Genomic DNA, 21091 nt, shown 5'->3' with positions numbered 1-21091 from the left:
GCTTTCACCCCGCCCCCCCAAACACCTACTGGGGAGGGCATATGGATTTTGGCATGGACTCTACTTGGAAGCATCCTCTTTCATATCATCCTCTGGTTATCAGATGTCTGAACGGCTGCTGCAGACATGGGGGGTAGTTTCCACCCCTCTCCCCCAATACCCTGTGAGTAACTGCTGTGCCTAATTCCATAGCTCCACACAGCATCCCTAAGGAGCACTAGTGTGAAATGGACTATTCTTGACAGCTTCACAGCTGCCCACAGGTTTCTAAATTGCAGCAGAAAAACTGACCAAATGTCCTGATTTCACACTGCTGCTGCTTGTGGCTCCAGTGCCTCTTCTTAGCAGAACCAACTCTCTTCACGCTCAGAGCTTGTCTAAACAGAAAAGGTTATCTGTACACTTATACCAGCCTAACATATCATTTATAGCATGCTATCGTTATTTGTATTAGCAGACCACGAGGTATACCAGCATAAATTCCTGTGTGAACATTCTTAGCAACTTAAACTAAACAAGAAAGCAGCACTAATTCTGGAATAAGAACATCTACGCTGGGAGTTATGCCAGTAGAACTGTAACAGTGTAATTATACCAAAGGTTAACATCACAGCCACTAGGGCTAGTTATAATTTAATTAGATGAAAGTTTATATTCTGCAGAAATTGGTGGCTTAGCTACCAACTCTAGCAAGGGAAAGCTACCCACTCACTAGTAGAGGATTTTTCACATTCAATTCAGGTCACCCAAAATCAGAACTCAGATTTATGAGGGGGGCAAAAATTATCTGGTCAATCAAATGAAAAACAAGGAACAGGGTAGTTAGCTGCCCAAGAAGAACGTCACAGGACAGAGAAGGCTGCAGTCTTCAGCCCCAGAACATTACTACAGATAGACTGATACCAATTGTTGGCACAGAAAGAACTAAATCACCCGCTGGGTAACAGGTGCTGTGAGTTACATCTGTAAATTACTCAGAGTTCAGATACATCTTTGGCCATCTTCCCTGTAAAGCTTTCAGCATAAACAGTAAATTGTCCTCTCTTGTCCTCTCCTACACACCCATTACAGTCAGCGACAGCAATCTGAGACCTGGTCTACACTGGGGGAGGAGGAGAAGGGGTGGGAGAGAGAGAGAGAGAGAAAGTAGGTAGGTAAGGTAAGTAGGTGAAGAGGACTACGAAGAGTGGCCCGCGAGTCTCAGCTCGGAGGCGCTGCTGTCAGGGCAGCCTCAGGGCAGTGGCTTGCTGCACCCTGATGGGGGCCACGGCTACCTGGGCGCGTGCAAGCTGGAGAGGCCGAGCCTGGAGGACTACGGCAGCTATGGCGACCTCCTGAGCTTGGCCCTGCAGCGGTGGCAGCTCCTGACTGCGAAGCCGTACGGTTGCACCGAGTGTGAGCGATGGTTCAAGGACAAGCTGCCGCTGCTGCTCCACCAGCGGGTGCACACTGGGGAGAGCCCCTATGCCTGTGGGGAGTGCGGCTACAGCTTCAGCCAGAAGCCCAACCTTGTGGCCCACCAGCGTGCCCACTCCGGGGAGCAGCCCTTCCCCTGCGCCCAGTGTGGCAAGGTCTTCCGCAAGAAGGCCCACCTGACCCAGCACCAGTGCATCCACACCAGGGAGTGCCCCTACCAGTGCGCCCGCTGCTTCAGCCAGAAGATCCATCTGGGATCGCACCAGAAGACGCACACCGGGGAGCAGCCCTTCCCCTGCGTCGAGTGCGGCCGGAGCTTCCGCAAGAAGACGCGCATGATCCGGCACCAGCGCATCCACACTGGGGAGCGCCACTACCAGTGCGCCCGCAGCTTCACCCACAAGCAGCATCGGGTGTGGCACCAGCGGGTGCACACGGAGCCGGAGGAGCTGGAGACAAGTAGGTAACCCTAAGTTACCTACTTACTGTGGTGTCTTCGACGCTCCCCAGTCAACTTTGCCTGCATCTCTCGTCCTGGTGGAGTACCAGAGTCAGGAGAGCACTCGGTGGTTGATTTATCGTGTCTAGACTAGACACGATAAATCAACCCACACTGGATCAATCGCTGCCTGTCGATCCAGCCCAGCTGGTAATGTAGACAAACGCTGACAGTCATTCTATTTGCTACCTTAGCCATGGTCAATGCAGTTACAAACAATCCAAGTCGCCCATACTAAATGACTACACAGGACAGACAGGTCATTTGGTAGCTGTGAAAATGACAAGTTGGTAGTTTTACAATGAACATATCTGTTTAGTTTGATTAGTACTGCACAAAGCAGTAACCTTTCCTTTGTAATAACGCCGACAATCTGTTGCTATGACAGTAAATACTGCAAAGCTCCAACCACAGCTAAAACATCTTGAAATGCAAGATTTCAGAGTAGCAGTCGTGTTAGTCTGTATTTGCAAAAAGAAAAAGGAGTACTTGTGGCACCTTAGAGACTAACCAATTTATTTGAGCATAAGCTTTCGTGAGCTACAGCTCACTTCATCGGATGCATTCAGTGGAAAATACAGTGGGGAGATTTATACACACACACACACACACACACACACACACACACACACACACACAGAGAACATGAAACAATGGGTTTTATCATACACACTGTAAGGAGAGTGATCACTTAAGATGAGCTATTACCTGCGGGGGGGGGGGAGGAGAGGGAGGAAGAAAACCTGGCCAGTTCTTGCTTACAGACAGCCCCCCAACCTGAAGCAAATACTCACCAGCAACCACACACCACACAACAGAACCACTAACCCAGGAACCTATCATTGCAACAAAGCCTGTTGTCAGCTGCGTCCACATATCTATTCAGGGGATACCATCATAGGGCCTAATCACATCAGCCACACTATCAGAGGCTCGTTCACCTGCGCATCTACCAATGGGATATATGCCATCATGTGCCAGCAATGCCCCTCTGCCATGTACATTGGTCAAACTGGACAGTCTCTACGTAAAAGAATAAATGGACATAAATCAGACGTCAAGAATTATAACATTCAAAAACCAGTCAGAGAACACTTCAATCTCTCTGATCACTCGATTACAGACCTAAGAGTGGCTATACTTCAACAAAAAAGCTTCAAAAACAGACTCCAACGAGAGACTGCTGAATTGGAATTAATTTGCTAACTGGATACAATTAACTTAGGCTTGAATAGAGACTGGGAGTGGATGGGTCATTACACAAAGTAAAAGTATTTCCCCATGTTATTTCTCCCTCCCCCCCACTGTTCCTCAGACATTCTTGTCAACTGCTGGAAATAGCCCACCTTGATCACCACCACTAAAGGTTTTCTTCCTCCTCCCCCCCCGCTGGTAATAGCTCATCTTAAGTGATCACTCTCCTTACATGTATCCGATGAAGCGAGCTGTAGCTCACGAAAGCTTAAGCTCAAATAAATTGGTTAGTTTCTAAGGTACAAGTACTCCTTTTCTTTCTGAAATGCAAGAGTCACTTTCTCGTACAGAAGTTGGAGGAAAAGGTTTGAGAGGTCTTCTAGAAAGCAATGAAGGATCAACTAGAGTATAAAGTGTCAGGGTTTAGGCAAATGGAGAAGTGCCTTATCAAGAGCTAACGCTAATCAAGTACGAGGCCTAGAAGCCTCCTGATGTCCTTTTAGAGAGATGAATGGAGACATGCAGTTTGGCAGCAACATTCAATGAGAAGCCACCAAGCAACCTTGTTCTTAGGCATGCTGGCGACAGCTCAGACTTGAATAGCTTAGAACACAATGCACAAGACCCAGCTGCTTGCCTTTAATGATATAAGCTACCAGCAAACTGTTAGCAAAATCTCTTAAAGGCACAAATAGGTTAGAGACCTGGACTGAACAAGTAGGTTAGTTGCATATGCCTCTGCCGAATGTGTTCTGGAAATTTTTCTGGAGATAATCCAAAACTCCTAACCTCACTTCACTGCTTAGATTAGAAAGTAGCCATCAACCCTTTTCCTACCCCTGAGGTATAGCATATCTGTAACAGGCCAGGCATTTGGCCTGCTGTGGAAGTTCACTGTTCAATAGGGCCACACTGAAGACACTGGACACATATTTCAAAAACTTGGTACCCAAAAGGAGCAGAGAGCAACGTGCTATCCCAGGCTAATTTTCAGAAAGCTACCTTGCTCTGTCCGACAAGACTGTAACAGATACTGTAGCACGTTATAGCAGATCTATTAGGAAACAGGTTTAGACCTTTAACAATGACATAAGAAAAATAATGTGCTTTGGAGGATAATAGTCACTCTATCCTACAATCGTTGCAACAGGCATGACGATTAGTAATGCTGTAAAGGTCTGGCAGCATTTGTTATAGCATCCTGTTAATCACAACGGTGATATGCCCCGCTCCGCTTTAAAAATGAACACTGAAGTATTTTAAAATGCTTACACCATTTTTCCAGAGATTAACTAAACTAACTCTTTGGAGTAGTACATGAGATTCAAGAATATCCTGCCAAAGCTTCCCCTTCTCCACACACCCACGGCTTCCATCTTGAGGGAGAATGAAAAGGAATGCAGACTATTTTCGTGGGAGTGGTAGGAACTGGCCATTCAACTGCTTTGGCTTCAAACCTGATATGCAAGTTGTTAGCACCAACTGAAAAGCACTGGAAAGCCCTCTGAGTTGGAGGAATAAAGAAGTAATTTTTAACTTTTGGGGAGGTAATTTTTAAAAATGAGACCCTGTAGTCAAATCAGTAATGCACACTAAGCCCTATCAGTATTCTGAAAAGCAAATCCTAATTTTCTGAAGAGCTTGTGTTTTCAGAAACAGCGCTGAGAGCGTGCCACAGACACTTTCAATTAATTCACGACAGCAGCATTCTACATGATGGAGAACACATTTTTAGTCTACAGACTCCTAGAGAATTCTGGAGTGCTCAGGACTGGAATACAGCACATTCTGAAGCCAATGCTAAGAAATCAGCAGCCCAAGGTTGCGTGGGAAGAAAGCCAGAAAATATCTAAAAAGCACTCTGGAGACCAGAAGAACCTAGAAAGCGTGAAGTGTAATGACAAAGAGGGTTGCAAACACCACTTGATTTGTCCAGTATAGTAATAGGCCTCTAGGAGCAGTTTGTTTGCCATATCCACCCAGCACCCTTTAATCTCTGGACTTCAAGCACATCGTTTTTGCTACTGTCACCCATTAACATGCTATTAAAAAAATCAACAGAATATTTGGACGTCTAGTACCTGGTGCACTGTGTCACAGTAGAGGTGCTGTAGCTAGAACATTCAGCACAAGTCAACTTACTCAATACTACCAAGATAATGCAGATGTTCCACAGCTGCCTATAGCAGATTTACATGCAAGATCTATTAAGCTCATGGGTACAGCCTAAGATATGGCTCTTTCTGCACTGGGCAGTTTTGATCAGGCCAATGTTTTTAATTAGGTCTTAGAAGTAAATTCTAAATAAATATTAACTATGCCATGCTTTCCATCCATACCTTGTGTCTAATCTGTGAAGACTTTGTTGGGGTAAAGCCTCTCTTCTGGTGAGCCACCTCACAGTTTCATACCACAAGACAATTGTGCCTGACAGGAATACTGCTGCAGATGAATCTGCTCAGAGTGAAGCTCTGCAGAGATCCTTTGACTGCAGCTCCTAACTAGACCAGACCAGAATGAGACCAGGCCCATTTATTTTCAAAGCATGAAGCAAGATACCCCACCCACACCTTTTTCTCCACCCTTCCCCAATAATATGGTTTAAAGAACAGTTATTTCTCATGGGGGAGGGGGAGGAATGAGAAGCAGAAGATGGAGGAATCTAAGTAACACCAGCTGCAGCAAGGAAAGACGACGAATTTGCTCTCTTATGGGCAAATTCATTGTTACTGTATGTAACAAGCAGATATCATAATAAGCACATTAAAAATGCTTCAGATAGACTAATGCCTCCTGCCCAGATCTCAGTATTACCTTCGTGTTTATAACAGATCCTCAGTGGGAGGATAGTACTGAGTCTCCATATGGCAACTGGGAGATACCAGAAAAAACAGCACTTCCTGATGCATAATATCTAATTCTGACTGCAGTATCTCTATATGCAGAACTTCCTGCTTATTACATCTGGACCCATGGAAAAGAAGCCCTTGAGGAATTCCACCATGATTTCAACAATTTCCATCCCACCATCAACCTCAGCCTAGACCAATCCACACAAGCGGTCCATTTCCTGGACACTACTGTGCTAATAAGTGATGGTCACATAACCACCACCCTATACCGGAAACCTACTGACTGCTATGCCTACCTACATGCCTCCAGCTTCCATCCAGGACACACCACGTGATCCATTGTCTACAGCCAAGCTCTAAGATACAGCTACATTTGCTCCAACCCCTCAGACAGAAACAAAACACCTACAAGATCTCTATCAAGCATTCTTAAAACTACAATACCCACCTGCTGAAGTGAAAAAACAGATTGACAGAGCCAGAAGAGTACCCAGAAGTCACCTACTACAGGACAGGCCCAACAAAGAAAACAACAGAACGCCACTAGCTGTCACCTTCAGCCCCCAACTAAAACCTCTCCAACGCATCATCAAGGATCTACAACCTATCCTGAAAAATGATCCCTCACTCTCACAGATCTTGGGAGACAGACCAGTCCTCGCTTACAGACAGCCCCCCAACCTGAAGCAAATACATCCCAGCAACCACACAACGAAAACACTAACCCAGGAACCTATCCTTGCAACAAAGCCCGATGCCAACTCTGTCCTCATATTTATTCAAGTGACACCATCATAGGACCTAATCACATTAGCCATGCCATCAGGGGCTTGTTCACCTGCACATTTACCAATGTAATATATGCCATCGTGTGCCACCAATGCCCCTCTGCCATGTACATTGGCCAAACCAGACAGTCTCTACGCAAAAGAATAAATGTCAGATTTGTGTCCATCAGGAATCATAACATTCAAAAACCCATAGGAGAACACTTCAACCTCTCTGGCCACTCAGTAACAGATTTAAAGGTGGCAATTTTGCAACAGTAAAGCTTCAAAACCAGACTCCAACGAGAAATTGCTGAGCTTGAATTAAAAAACAAACTAGATACCATTAACTTGGGTTTGAATAGAGACTGGGAGTGGCTGGGTCATTACACATATTGAATCTATTTACCCATGTTAAGTATGCTCACACCTTATTGTGAACTGTCTAAATGGGTCATCTTGGTTATCACTACAAAAGTTTTTTTCTCCTGCTGATAATAGCTCATCTTAATTAATTAGCCTCTTACTCCACCTTTTCATGTTTTGTGTGTGTGTGTGTGTCTCTCTCTCTCTCTCCTTACTGTATGTTCCATTCTATGCATCTGATGAAGTGAGCTGTAGCCCACGAAAGCTTATGCTCAAATAAATTTGTTAGTCTCTAAGGTGCCTGTTCTTTTTGTGGATACAGACTAACGGAAATAAGCAGAAAGAAAAGGAGTACTTGTGGCACCTTAGAGACTAACAAATTTATTAGAGCATAAGCTTTCGTGAGCTACAGCTCACTTCATCGGATGCATTTGGTGGAAAAAACAGAGGGGAGATTTATACACACACACAGAGAACATGAAAGAATGGGTTTATCATACACACTGTAAGGAGAGTGATCATTTAAGATGAGCTATTACCAGCAGCAGGGGGGGAAAGGAGGAAAACCTTTCATGGTGACAAGCAAGGTAGGCTAATTCCAGCAGTTAACAAGAATATCTGAGGAACAGTGGGGGGTGGGGTGGGAGGGAGAAATAACATGGGGAAGTAGCTTTACTTTGTGTAATGACTCATCCATTCCCAGTCTCTATTCAAGCCTAAGTTAATTGTATCCAGTTTGCAAATTAATTCCAATTCAGCAGTCTCTCGTTGGAGTCCGTTTTTGAAGCTTTTTTATTGAAGGATAGCCACTCTTAGGTCTGTAATCGAGTGACCAGAGAGATTGAAGTGTTCTCCAACTGGTTTTTGAATGTTATAATTCTTGACGTCTGATTTGTGTCCATTCATTCTTTTACGTAGAGACTGTCCAGTTTGGCCAATGTACATGGCAGAGGGGCATCGCTAGCACATGATGGCATATATCACATTGGTAGATGCGCAGGTGAACGAGCCTCTGATAGTGTGGCTGATGTGATTAGGCCCTATGATGGTATCCCCTGAATAGATATGTGGACAGAGTTGGCAACGGGCTTTGTTGCAAGGATAGGTTCCTGGGTTAGTGGTTCTGTTGTGTGGTGTGTGGTTGCCGGTGAGTATTTGCTTCAGACTGGGGGGCTGTCTGTAAGCAAGGACTGGACTGTCTCCCAATATCTGTGAGAGCGATGGGTTGTCCTTCAGGATAGGTTGTAGATCCTTGATGATGCATTGGAGAGGTTTTAGTTGGGGGCTGAAGGTGATGGCTAGTGGCGTTCTGTTATTCTCTTTGTTGGGCCTGTCCTGTAGTAGGTGACTTCTGGGTACTCTTCTGGCTCTGTCAATCTGTTTCTTCACTTCAGCAGGTGGGTATTGTAGTTCTAGGAATGCATGATAGAGATCTTGTAGGTGTTTGTTTCTGTCTGAGGGGTTGGAGCAAACGCGGTTATATCGCAGAGCTTGGCTGTAGACAATGCGAAACAACTCTATCATAATCAAAAAGGCTGACAAAGGAGGTGCTGTTGTCATCATGAATAGGTCGGAGTATGAACAAGAGGCTACATAGGCAGCTCTCCAACACCACTTTCTACAAGCCATTACCCTCTGATCCCACTGAGAGTTACCAAAAGAAACTACAGCATTTGCTCAAGAAACTCCCTGAAAAAGGACAAGAACAAATCCGCACAGACACACCCCTAGAACTCCGACCTGGGGTATTCTATCTGCTACCCAAGATCCGTAAACCTGGAAATCCTGGACGCCCCATCATCTCAGGCATTGGCACCCTGACAGCAGGATTGTCTGGCTATGTCGACTCCCTCCTCAGGCCCTTCGTTACCAGCACTCCCAGCTATCTTCGAGACATCGCTGACTTCCTGAGGAAACTACAGTCCATTGGTGATCTTCCTAAAAACACCATCCTGGCCACTATGGATGTAGAAGCCTCTACACCAACATTCCACACAAAGATGGGCTACAAGCCGTCAGGAACAGTATCCCCGATAATATCACGGCTAACCTGGTGGTTGAACTTTGTGACTTTGTCCTCACCCATAACTATTTCACATTTGGGGACAATGTATACCTTCAAATCAGCGGCACTGTGATGGGTACCCGCATGGCCCCACAGTATGCCAACATTTTTATGGCTGACTTAGAACAACGCTTCCTCAGCTCTCGTCCCCTAATGCCCCTACTCTACTTGCGCTACATTGATGACATCTTCATCATCTGAACCCATGGAAAAGAAGCCCTTGAGGAATTCCACCATGATTTCAACAATTTCCATCCCACCATCAACCTCAGCCTGGACATGTCCACACAAGAGATCCACTTCCTGGACACTACAGTGCTAATAAGCGATGGTCACATAAACACCACCCTATATCGGAAACCTACTGACCGCTATTCCTACCTACATGCCTCTAGCTTTCATCCAGATCATACCACTCGATCCATTGTCTACAGCCAAGCTCTACGATACAACCGCATTTGCTCCAACCCCTCAGACAGAGGCAAACACCTACAAGATCTCTATCATGCATTCCTACAACTACAATACCCACCTGCTGAAGTGAAGAAACAGATTGACAGAGCCAGAAGAGTACCCAGAAGTCACCTACTACAGGACAGGCCCAACAAAGAAAACAACAGAACGCCACTAGCCATCACCTTCAGCCCCCAACTAAAACCTCTCCAACGCATCATCAAGGATCTACAACCTATCCTGAAGGACGACCCATCACTCTCACAGATCTTGGAAGACAGGCCAGTCCTTGCTTACAGACAGCCCCCCAATCTGAAGCAAATACTCACCAGCAACCACAAACCACACAACAGAACCACTAACCCAGGAACCTATCCTTGCAACAAAGCCCGTTGCCAACTCTGTCCACATATCTATTCAGGGGACACCTTCATAGGGCCTAATCACATCAGCCACACTATCAGAGGCTCGTTCACCTGCGCATCTACCAATGTGATATATGCCATCATGTGCCAGCAATGCCCCTCTGCCATGTACGTTGGCCAAACTGGACAGTCTCTACGTAAAAGAATGAATGGACACAAATCAGACATCAAGAATTATAACATTCAAAAACCAGTTGGAGAACACTTCAATCGCTCCGGTCACTCGATTACAGACGTAAGAGTGGCTATCCTTCAACAAAAAAGCTTCAAAAACAGACTCCAACGAGAGACTGCTGAATTGGAATTAATTTGCAAACTGGATACAATTAACTTAGGCTTGAGTAGAGACTGGGAATGGATGAGTCATTACACAAAGTAAAACTATTTCCCCATGGTATTTCTCCCCCCCACCCCACCCCCCACTGTTCCTCAGATATTCTTGTTAACTGCTGGAATTAGCCTACCTTGCTTGTCACCATGTAAGGTTTTCCTCCTCTCCCCCCTTCCCCCCTCCCCCCCCCTGCTGCTGGTGATGGCTTATCTTAAGTGATCACTCTCCTTACAGTGTGTATGATAAACCCATTCTTTCATGTTCTCTGTGTGTGTATATATAAATCTCCCCTCTGTTTTTTCCACCAAGTGCATCCGATGAAGTGAGCTGTAGCTCACGAAAGCTTATGCTCTAATAAATTTGTTAGTCTCTAAGGTGCCACAAGTACTCCTTTTCTTTTTGCGAATGCAGACTAACACGGCTGCTACTCTGAAACCTGAAATAAGCAGGTTTCAGAGTCGCAGCCGTGTTAGTGTTCTTCTAGAGCCTGAGCTGAAGATCACAGATCAGGAATCTGCAAGCTCTTCGCAAGCTGGAGGCTTGGAGTCACAGAGACTAACAACCAGCAAGACCCCTTTGCATCTTTACAAAGCAACTAAAACCAAGGTACCTGTGTTACAAGACAACAGATTGAGGCTTTCACATAACTAATAGTGAGACTTTGAATCTTAGGATGCTTTATTCACAGCACTATTTTGTTTGTCTCAAGAATAAGGAAAGAAGTGACTGCAGAAGGAGAATGAATAGAAAGCTACTTGTCATTGATAATTCCAAGAGAAAAGCAAGCTAAAGATGGAGATATTTTATCACCCAATAGTTGTTATGCTATAGAAAGCCACCCACTGTGGCATTTTTTAAGAACCAACTTTTTGCTTTTGGCTTATTAAAATTTACCAAGATTACACCCCAAAATCATAGGGGTGAACTCCTCAGTATGCTTTCATTTTTGAGCCTGCCCGCTACCAGCATTCCCTGTCTAGGTATTTATATGGCCCCATCACTGCAATATCCAAGTAGCTCTCACAAGTAAAAAGTTACAATATTTCTCACTTCTTTCTTTGCTGACAAGAAGAGGGCTTGGGTCGTTTTTTCCCCTCTCCTGGGCAGGGCACAGGATTGGGACTCAGATTCAATTTCCAGCTCTGCCATTTCTTTGCTGGGAGACCTTGAAGCACAGGGAAATGACTTGCACAATTTCCCCATCTGTAAAATGGGAACAAGTATACCAACTCCCTGTGTAAAGTGTTTTTCATCCATAGGCCTCAAAGCATGCATTATGTAAGAGATCAGCATTAGTGTAACTAAGTAGTGAATACGTTATTGCAGGCAGAGCTGGGTTTCCTTCAAGTCTCCCCAACACGGAGACCTGAAGTAGTAATTTGTTTGTGTTTTCTTACCTATCCACTCAATTTGGAGTACACATTGAGACCACTTCTTAGCCTGCACGCATTGTGCACGTCCCTAAAATATTGGAGGGAACCAGACTAAGTACCTCATGGCAGAGACCTTGTCTAAAATCACTGTGAAGCCCCAAGTACGCCCATGGCTCCGTACAACAATGCTTATTGTTAAATAACTGGTTGCTGGTAAGCTTGTGTACCATTGGAGAATCGTACCTACACAACTATTCTCCTTTCAATGGCAGAAAGTTTTAAACAGCAGAATACATCCTTCAAGATAGTGCTTTGGATGCTGGAGGCAATACGAGTGTGCTTGAGCAGACCCCATGTTATATATATCCTTCAGACTTTTCAGGTTTCTTTGCCATCTTTAAAAATACAGGGCTGCACTTCGTAAAATTTTACATGCAGCAAAGTTAGCAAAACTTGCACATGACCTTGAACAAGAAACCTTTACTTTGGATTGTAAGCCTCCATCCTTTCAGTAGCAGAAATAATTTGCACACTGACACATGTCACAAGATGGGATGCCGAGATACATATGCAGAATCAGAAGTTAGAAATAAGATTAAAAAAAGTAGGCCACATTTCTCCTGCCACCTCCACTCAAATTTACTGTGATTTGATTGGGCCTTTGGCCATTACAGCAACTCTAGACAGAGGTCCCACTGTCTGCATCACTGAGATGGGCACCATATCCACCCAAGAATTTGCTCTCTCAACAGACAGCATTGGCCAGGAGGGTTGGGAGAGAACAGCAAAAAAAAAAAAAAAAAAAGGTAGCCATCTGTTCTATGCAGTTTTCCGGTTGGTTTTCAGCCACCAACTTCCAAACTTGGCGAAGTGAATCATTATCTCCATTTTACCATGCACTTCCCTACCTCAGAGGAGCGTTATGAAGACAAATATTTCAAGATTATAGAACATAACCTATAGGAATGGTAGCCCTGAGGAATTAAGATAAAGATATAATTTTAGCCCCTGAAGCTGCAAACGCTTATGCCTGAGCGCAGTCCCAAGGAAGTCAGAGATTATTCATATGATTAATGTTACATGTCTGCTTAAATAAGTACTTGCAGGATCACGGGCTACATTTTCAATCTTGTGGTTTTTGCCTATATCAGCTTTGGAAGATTCAAGTAAGATACCCTACGACTGTAACATTTTTTAAACAGCATTTAAAATGTAACAAATAAATTTTAATATAAAGTTGCATTAACACAAAATTTTCAAAGCCTGAACAGGACTTGATTTTTTTTTTTTTAAATCATGTGATTTAAACCAGTCTATCCCAGTTCCTAATCTGTAAAATGGGGATAAGAACACTCCTCCCTCCAAGGGGTATGGTGAGAATAAATAAGCAATTGCTATGATAATGGAAGCCATGCAAGTACCTACAATACATAGAGCAATTCTGCTCTTTGGGTACAAGAGTCCTCTGCTGCTGGTTTGCTCAGAAGACCTGGTGCTCACGAGAGATGGCCCAAGACTATGGCACTCGCTCCCTTATCCACCATTTCCAGCCCATGCACAAAGCACAGTTCCTCCCCCTTGCTTTTCTATTAACCTGACGTGCCATGGGTTTGGAAAGGCATCCATACACAATCATTCCCCTTGTGTGAGGAACAGAGGAACCCCACTTGACTGGTATTAATCAATAGTTTAACTCCTGAAGGTGCTCAGATACCACGGTGATAAGCGCTGTATAAAAAAACCTAAATGGGATATAGCACTCTCCTTACAGTGTGTATGATAAACCCATTGTTTCATGTTCTCTGTGTGTGTGTATATAAATCTCTCCTCTGTTTTTTCCACCAAATGCATCCGATGAAGTGAGCTGTAGCTCACGAAAGCTTATGCTCTAATAAATTTGTTAGTCTCTAAGGTGCCACAAGTACTCCTTTTCTTTTTGCGAATACAGACTAACACGGCTGCTACTCTGAAACCTGTGCTAGTACAGGAGAACAGACAGCGAAACTAAGCAGAAGGTGAAGTTAATGAGTCTAGTTTCATTATTGATGGAGGGAGGGGGGGGAGTGAATATCAATTATAAAAAAATAAATCCAATTTTTAAAGTTATTTTGATCTGAGTGAAGTTTTATTAGTACCACAGATAAAGAAAATATTATTTTAATATGATTCTTATGTCAAGTGTCCCTAAAACATTATAAAAGGGACCACAAGTTTTGGTACAACGTCTGCTTCTGTATACTGAAATTTGGATACCCCCAAAAAGTCTACTTGTGTTTACAATCATTTCCTTAAATAGGTTTCATCGATGTAGACTTACTCATTGTTCCCACACGTTTTAAGCTGCATTATCTACTGCAGAGGATCAGCTTCTGTATAAGAACATCCATCAGTTTTGCACGATAAACAGCAACGTGCACCCACGTATTTAACATGGTTGAAGCCCTAAAGGTATTCGCACCCGAACAGAGCTTTAGTCCCACAACTCCCATTAACATCAAGGTGACTCATGTGACTCAGACCCCATGCAGCAAGCTGACAGCACACTCCTACTGCGGGAAGCCACAAGCCCAGTCAACAACATGGGAACACGAACAGCCAGGTGTAGACACCCACTGTATTCAGAACACAGTGCGAGAACCCCATCCTGTGTCATCCCTAGTTGACTCGGTCATGTTACAAAAGCTGCTGCTGCCCAGCTGAATCTGATTAAACCAGCGGTTCTCAAACTTTTGTACTGGTGACCCCTTTTACACAGCAAGCCTCTGATTGTGAGCCGCCCTTATAAATTAAAAGCACATTTTTATATATTTAACACCATTATACGTGTTGGAGGCAAAGCGGGGTTTGGGGTGGAGGCTGACAGCTCGCGACTCTCCACGCAATAGCCTTGGGACCCCTTCGGGAGTCCCAACCCCCAGTTTGTGAACCCCTGGATTAGACAGAGAAGGATTTTCTCAGCCTGGGAAAAGATTGCATAGAAAGTGAGCGTCAGGCAGCAAACGTTTTGGGGTTTTTTTTAAAGACACACCCGTTTGAAATGAGCAAAGCAGCCCCAAGCACAATCAAGGTGAAAGCTTCTCCCGTGGACTCCATTATCCCTTAATCACACACTCCACCTTATACATGGTAAGAGCCCTTTAGGGGAAGAGAAAGGAGCCGGTTCCTGCTGTCGAACTTGGCCGGCTTCACGCAGAGGCACGTGCCCTCCGGATCAGAGCCGCAGGCGGGCCGAGTCCAGTCGGCGGGCTCAGGCAATACCCGGCACACCGAGGCGGGCTCACCGCCCGGAGCCACGGGCAGCCGGAGTCGCAGCCCCCCCGGCGCGGGGCAGACGGAGAATCGCACCTCGCCCGGCGGCGGACTCCAGCCTGCTCCACGGGAACGCGGCAGGTGGGGGCCGCCCCGGATCTCCGGCAGCAGGATCCGGCGGGGGGGGGGGAAATGGTGCAAGCCACGCGCAGGGAGCCAGCATCCGCCCCCGGGCAGGCGGGGCAGCGGCGAGGGGGGAGCCCAGGGGCGGCGGCGGCGAGGCCGGGGAAGGCGCCGTGCACGCGGCAGGCACCGACGCCCCCCCACCGCGCGCGTGCCCGGGGCGCCTCCCGCCAGTCACGGCGCCCCCGGGGGGGGCGGCAGCGGGGCGCGTCCGCGGAGGGAGGGACCGGGCCGCCGCCTGAGGCGCATTGCCCCGGGAAAGCCCCCCCCCCCGCCGCTCCCCACACAGGATCCCCCCCGGGAGCCTCCCCGGACCCTCCCCGCCCCATGAACCCCCCCCCCCCGGGAGCCTCCCCGGACCCTCCCCGCCCCATGAACCCCCCCCCCCCGGGAGCCTCCCCGGACCCTCCCCGCCCCATGAACCCCCCCCCCCCGGGAGCCTCCCCGGACCCTCCCCGCCCATGAACCCCCCCCCCGGGAGCCTCCCCGGACCCTCCCCGCCCCATGAACCCCCCCCCCGGGAGCCTCCCCGGACCCTCCCCGCCCCATGAACCCCCCCCCCCCCCGGGTGCCTCCCCGGACCCTCCCCGCCCCCTGAACCCCCCCCCCCCCCGGGAGCCTCCCCGGACCCTCCCCGCCCCATGAACCCCCCCCCCCCCGGGAGCCTCCCCGCCCCCCCCGCCCCATGAACCCCCCCCCCCCCGGGAGCCTCCCCGGACCCTCCCGCCCCATGAACCCCCCCCCCCCGGGAGCCTCCCCGGACCCTCCCCGCCCCATGAACCCCCCCCCCCGGGAGCCTCCCGGACCCTCCCCGCCCCATGAACCCCCCCCCCCCCCCGGGAGCCTCCCCGGACCCTCCCCGCCCCATGAACCCCCCCCCCCCCCGGGAGCCTCCCCGGACCCTCCCCGCCCCATGAACCCCCCCCCCCCCAGCCTCCCCGGACCCTCCCCGCCCCATGAACCCCCCCCCCCCGGGAGCCTCCCCGGACCCTCCCCGCCCCATGAACCCCCCCCCCCCCGGGGAGCCTCCCCGGACCCTCCCCGCCCCAGTAACCCCCCCCCCCCCGGGAGCCTCCCCGGACCCTCCCCGCCCCATGAACCCCCCCCCCGGGAGCCTCCCCGGACCCTCCCCGCCCCATGAACCCCCCCCGGGAGCCTCCCCGGACCCTCCCCGCCCCATGAACCCCCCCGGGGCTCCCCACACAGGAAACCCCCCCCGCCCCATCATCTCCGGGGCTCCCCACACGCCCCCTCCAGCCCTCAGGCACCTTGTACTTGTCGAAGCCGGCCAGCTGCTCGGGGGTCACGTACTCGTAGCCGGCCATGGCGGCGGCGGGGCGAGGGAGGGAGGGAGGAAGCGGCCGGTCTGACAGCAGCAGCCGCGAGGGGACTGGCGGCGCGGAACAGACCTGACTTGGCCCCCGCCGGCTGCCGTAGCCGCCTCCCGAAGCACGCTCACGCCCTCCCCGGGCTCGGCATCAGCCCACCCGGCGTGCCTGCTGACGTCACCGCGTCGGCCCTCCCGCTGCCGCCATCTTGGGACAGGCAGGGGCAGGCCCTGCCTGTGATCACGTGGCACCTCCCAGCCATGCAGCAGATGGCCCTGAGGCAGGGTGGGGGCAGGGTCACCCTGGGGCTTGGCAAGGCTGCCCCCTACAGGGGGAGAGGGGAGCTCCTTGGTGCAAGAGGGCCCATGGGGGCAGAATCCCAGGCACCCTTGCAAAAGGGGGGGGGTCCCCTGCGGCCAGGCCAGCCTGCCTGGTGCCAGACACCGGTGAATGCAGCCAGCCCTGAGTGCTGATGGTCTGTCCACATAGGCTGCAGCCGCACAGGTGCCGTGGCCGCCAGCGGGAGCCAGCTGGACCTAGAGACCTTACAGATAAATCCTTGAGGGGGAGTAGCCGCTTGTAAAATCGAGGGTTGTAAAATGACACGGGTATCAGTGACAACGCCACTTTACCGCATCTGAGGCTGGAAAGCCTGGATGTGGGACTGGGCCCGGCAGCTCCACGGTAGTAACATAATCCCCACTCGTTGTAAGGCTGGAGAGAACCAGGTCTCCAGGCCTTTGCAGGAGGCTCTGATGCATGCTGTGATTCACGCTCCCTCTGTGTGCTTTGATGCTCAGACCCACCATGGCCCACACCAAGCAGCCATAAACCCAGCTAAGGATTCCCCTTCTGTAAAAGGACAGGTTTCAGAGTAGCAGCCGAGTTAGTTTGTATCTGTAAAAAGAAAAGGAGTACTTGTGGCACCTTAGAGACTAACTGTAGTACACAAAAGCTTATGCTCTAATAAATTTGTTAGTCTCTAAGGTGCCACAAGTCCTCCTTTCCCTTCTGTAAAGGAATTGCTGACTGGTGTAGGGGCAGTACACCATCGCCCCACAATCCCTGGTGCAGACAGCTTGGCCAAGGAAACAGCGGTGTGTCCGTGTGCTCTGGTGATCCCTGCTGGTAAAATGACCTGTCGGGGTTGTTGGTCAATGTAAAGCAGTCTTCAGTTCAAAGATCTAACACGGTAAGCTGCTGCTGTCCATCACTCACGGTTCTACATTGCTCAAAAATAGACAGTGATCATTACCTTTGGTAACAGGGTGGTTGCACCAGGCATTCTCAAAGGCTGTATCAGATAGCAAGTCCTAGGGGCTAAGAGGAAGACTAATGAAATAATAGGGTTTTTCACTTATGAGTCACCGGTGCAAATCTAATCCAGGTTGATAATGATTCAAACTTTTTTTCATCTGGTGGCTGGCTAGTGGTTTATATTGGGATGTCTCAATCCAATGCTCAGAGTGTAGATGTCTGTAAGTACAGCCATTGGATGCTGACCCCGCCACATGACAAAGGTATTAACTGTTTTCAACCCATACCCATGTGTCATGCTCCATGGAGTGGCTCATAACTGTGAATGCCTCTTCAGGTTCCACTGTCAGAAAACAGGGCAGACACCCCAAACTGGTGGTGTGTACTATGCTTAGATTTCACCACGCCCATGACAAATATGAACTCCTGGATCACTGTAACAGTCTCACAATGACAGGTTTCAGAGTAGCAACCGTGTTAGTCTGTATTCGCAAAAAGAAAAGGAGTACTTGTGGCACCTTAGAGACTAACAAATTTATTAGAGCATAAGCTTTCGTGAGCTACAGCATCCGATGAAGTGACCTGTAGCTCACGAAAGCTTATGCTCTAATAAATTTGTTAGTCTCTAAGGTGCCACAAGTACTCCTTTTCTTTTAGTCTCACAATGGAATCACAGACAGTCTTCTCAGACTCTCCAGCCTATCTTGCCATCCAGACAAACTGGACTGTGTAATAAAAGGTAACTCAAACCAAAAATCACACTATATCAGGTTGCTGCTAGTCCTCAAAGACTAGTCATTTACCCCAGATTAATTGCTACTAATCAGATTTTACATGAAAGACAACAGTAGCAGCCAATTTTCTCATACACTAACTAAAAGTTTATTAGTTAAAAAAAAAAAGAAATGAGAGTTATTGAGAGGTTAAAGCAGGTGAAATATATTAATAGGTGCGTCACAGTTTGTAATTCCAAATTACAAGATGTAATAAACCGCCGGTTTTATTTGTAATAAACCGCCGAGATGTAATAAACCGCCAGTTTTCCAAAAATCTTTTCAGGGAACCCAGGTACTCTCTGGGGATCTCCACTTTGCATCTGGTACACTTCCCTGTCAGAGACCAGAACAGTCCAGAGATAAAAGATCTTTCCTTGTATCCATATTTAAAGCTTCTTCTGAGAGGAAACAAGCTGACAGGGTCTCTAACCACATGAGCTTTTCCTTTGGTGAGGGAGAGTGAGGAAGGAATTTGGAGTCTTTTGACATCCTATCACCACACAACCTGACCACTAAAGTTCTTCATTTACACTTCACAAGGCTTCTTTGTAGTTTGAGGGGCCTTTTAGATACAGGATGTACATAATGTAAATATTTGCTGTTAGATTATAACAGGAACTGTTATTGAAAACAATACAATTAACATTCCACTAGTTTTTATGAAGTTTAAACATCTGAATACACACTTAGACATATAACAATTGCTTTGATCTATGCTAATACGGTTTAAATGCCAAATGCACTCATACATTTAACAATCACTTCGATCTACTCTGCTACTTCAGAGTAAAAAGAAAAGGAGAACTTGTGGCACCTTAGAGACTAACAAATTTATTAGAGCATAAGCTTTCGTGAGCTACAGCTCACTTCATCGGATGCATTTGGTGGAAAAAACAGAGGGGAGATTTATATACACACACACAGAGAACTAATCACATCAGCCACACTATCAGAGGCTCGTTCACCTGCGCATCTACCAATGGGATATATGCCATCATGTGCCAGCAATGCCCCTCTGCCATGTACATTGGCCAAACTGGACAGTCTCTACGTAAAAGAATGAATGGACATAAATCAAACGTCAAGAATTATAACATTCAAAAACCAGTTGGAGAACACTTCAATCTCTCTGGTCACTCGATCACAGATCTTAGAGTGGCTATACTTCAACAAAAAAGCTTCAAAAACAGACTCCAACGAGAGACTGCTGAATTGGAATTAATTTGCTAACTGGATACAATTAACTTAGGCTTGAATAGAGACTGGGAATGGATGAGTCATTACACAAAGTAAAACTATTTCCCCATGGTATTTCTCCCTCCCACCTCACCCCCCACTGTTCTTCTGATATTCTTGTTAACTGCTGGAATTAGCCTACCTTGCTTGTCACCATGAAAGGTTTTCCTCCTTTCCCCCCCCTGCTGCTGGTGATGGCTTATCTTAAGTGATCACTCTCCTTACAGTGTGTATGATAAACCCATTGTTTCATGTTCTCTGTGTGTGTGTGTATATAAATCTCTCCTCTGTTTTTTCCACCAAATGCATCCGATGAAGTGAGCTGTAGCTCACGAAAGCTTATGCTCTAATAAATTTGTTAGTCTCTAAGGTGCCACCGGTACTCCTTTTGTGAGCTGTAGCTCACGAAAGCTTATGCTCTAATAAATTTGTTAGTCTCTAAGGTGCCACCGGTACTCCTTTTCTTTTTGCGAATACAGACTAACACGGCTGCTACTCTGAAACCTCTCCTTACAGTGTGTATGATAAACCCATTGTTTCATGTATTCTGTGTGTGTATATAAATCTCTCCACTGTATTTTCCACCAAATGCATCCGATGAAGTGAGCTGTAGCTCACGAAAGCTTATGCTCAAATAAATTGTTAGTCTCTAAGGTGCCGCAAGTTCTGTTTCAGAGTAGCAGCCATGTTAGTCTGTATTCGCAAAAAGAAAAGGAGTACTTGTGGCACCTTAGAGACTAACAAATTTATTTGAGCACAAGTTTTCGTGAGCTACAGCTCACTTCATCGGATGCATTGAAAGCTCATGCTCAAATAAAGTTGTTAGTCTCTAAGATGCCACAAGTACTCCTTTTCTTTTTACAAATACAGATTAACACGGCTGCTACTCTGAAACCTATCATTGTTACTGTTTACAGTCACAGGAGAGGCCATTGATTCAACAGGTGATGCACTTCTGAGAAATGGAAAGTGAGTTTTCCCAGCAGCTAGGCCATAACTGGGGAACTTTGCCTTCAGGTTACATCAGAACGACCATGGACTTCATCACCTCCATGACGAAACATACAACACATCTTCAGCTTAGCTTCCCCATAGAGACCACACACAATACACCCCTACCGAAAACAATCACGCCAGTGAGAGCAGGGAGTCCTGCATTTAGAATGTGGAAGGAACTCAGATCCTGTGGTGATGCCCTTGCAGTACTTACCTAGATACATGAAACAGACTGACACTGAATTCCCCTCTAAAACAGAGCTGAGGCATTGGTGCTAGGATATGGGGGAAGCATGGACTACCATTGCTCAGTGGGGGAATTGCT

General features: G+C 47.4%; 1 protein-coding gene across 1 annotated transcript in view; it reads right to left on the bottom strand.

The window, feature by feature from the left end:
* Nucleotides 1-16778, bottom strand: part of SELENOI (selenoprotein I) — a 74219-nt gene extending 57441 nt beyond the window's left edge. The window contains exon 1 of the mRNA XM_038394969.2: nt 16442-16778. Coding sequence (XP_038250897.1) covers nt 16442-16498 — 57 coding nt within the window. The 5' untranslated portion in view covers nt 16499-16778. The remainder of the gene's footprint in view (nt 1-16441) is intronic.
* Nucleotides 16779-21091: the final 4313 nt, after the last annotated feature.

The sequence above is a fragment of the Dermochelys coriacea genome, chromosome 3 (assembly GCF_009764565.3).
Source record: "Dermochelys coriacea isolate rDerCor1 chromosome 3, rDerCor1.pri.v4, whole genome shotgun sequence".
NCBI lineage: Eukaryota > Metazoa > Chordata > Testudines > Dermochelyidae > Dermochelys > Dermochelys coriacea.
This window is presented reverse-complemented; position numbering and strand designations above follow the sequence as displayed.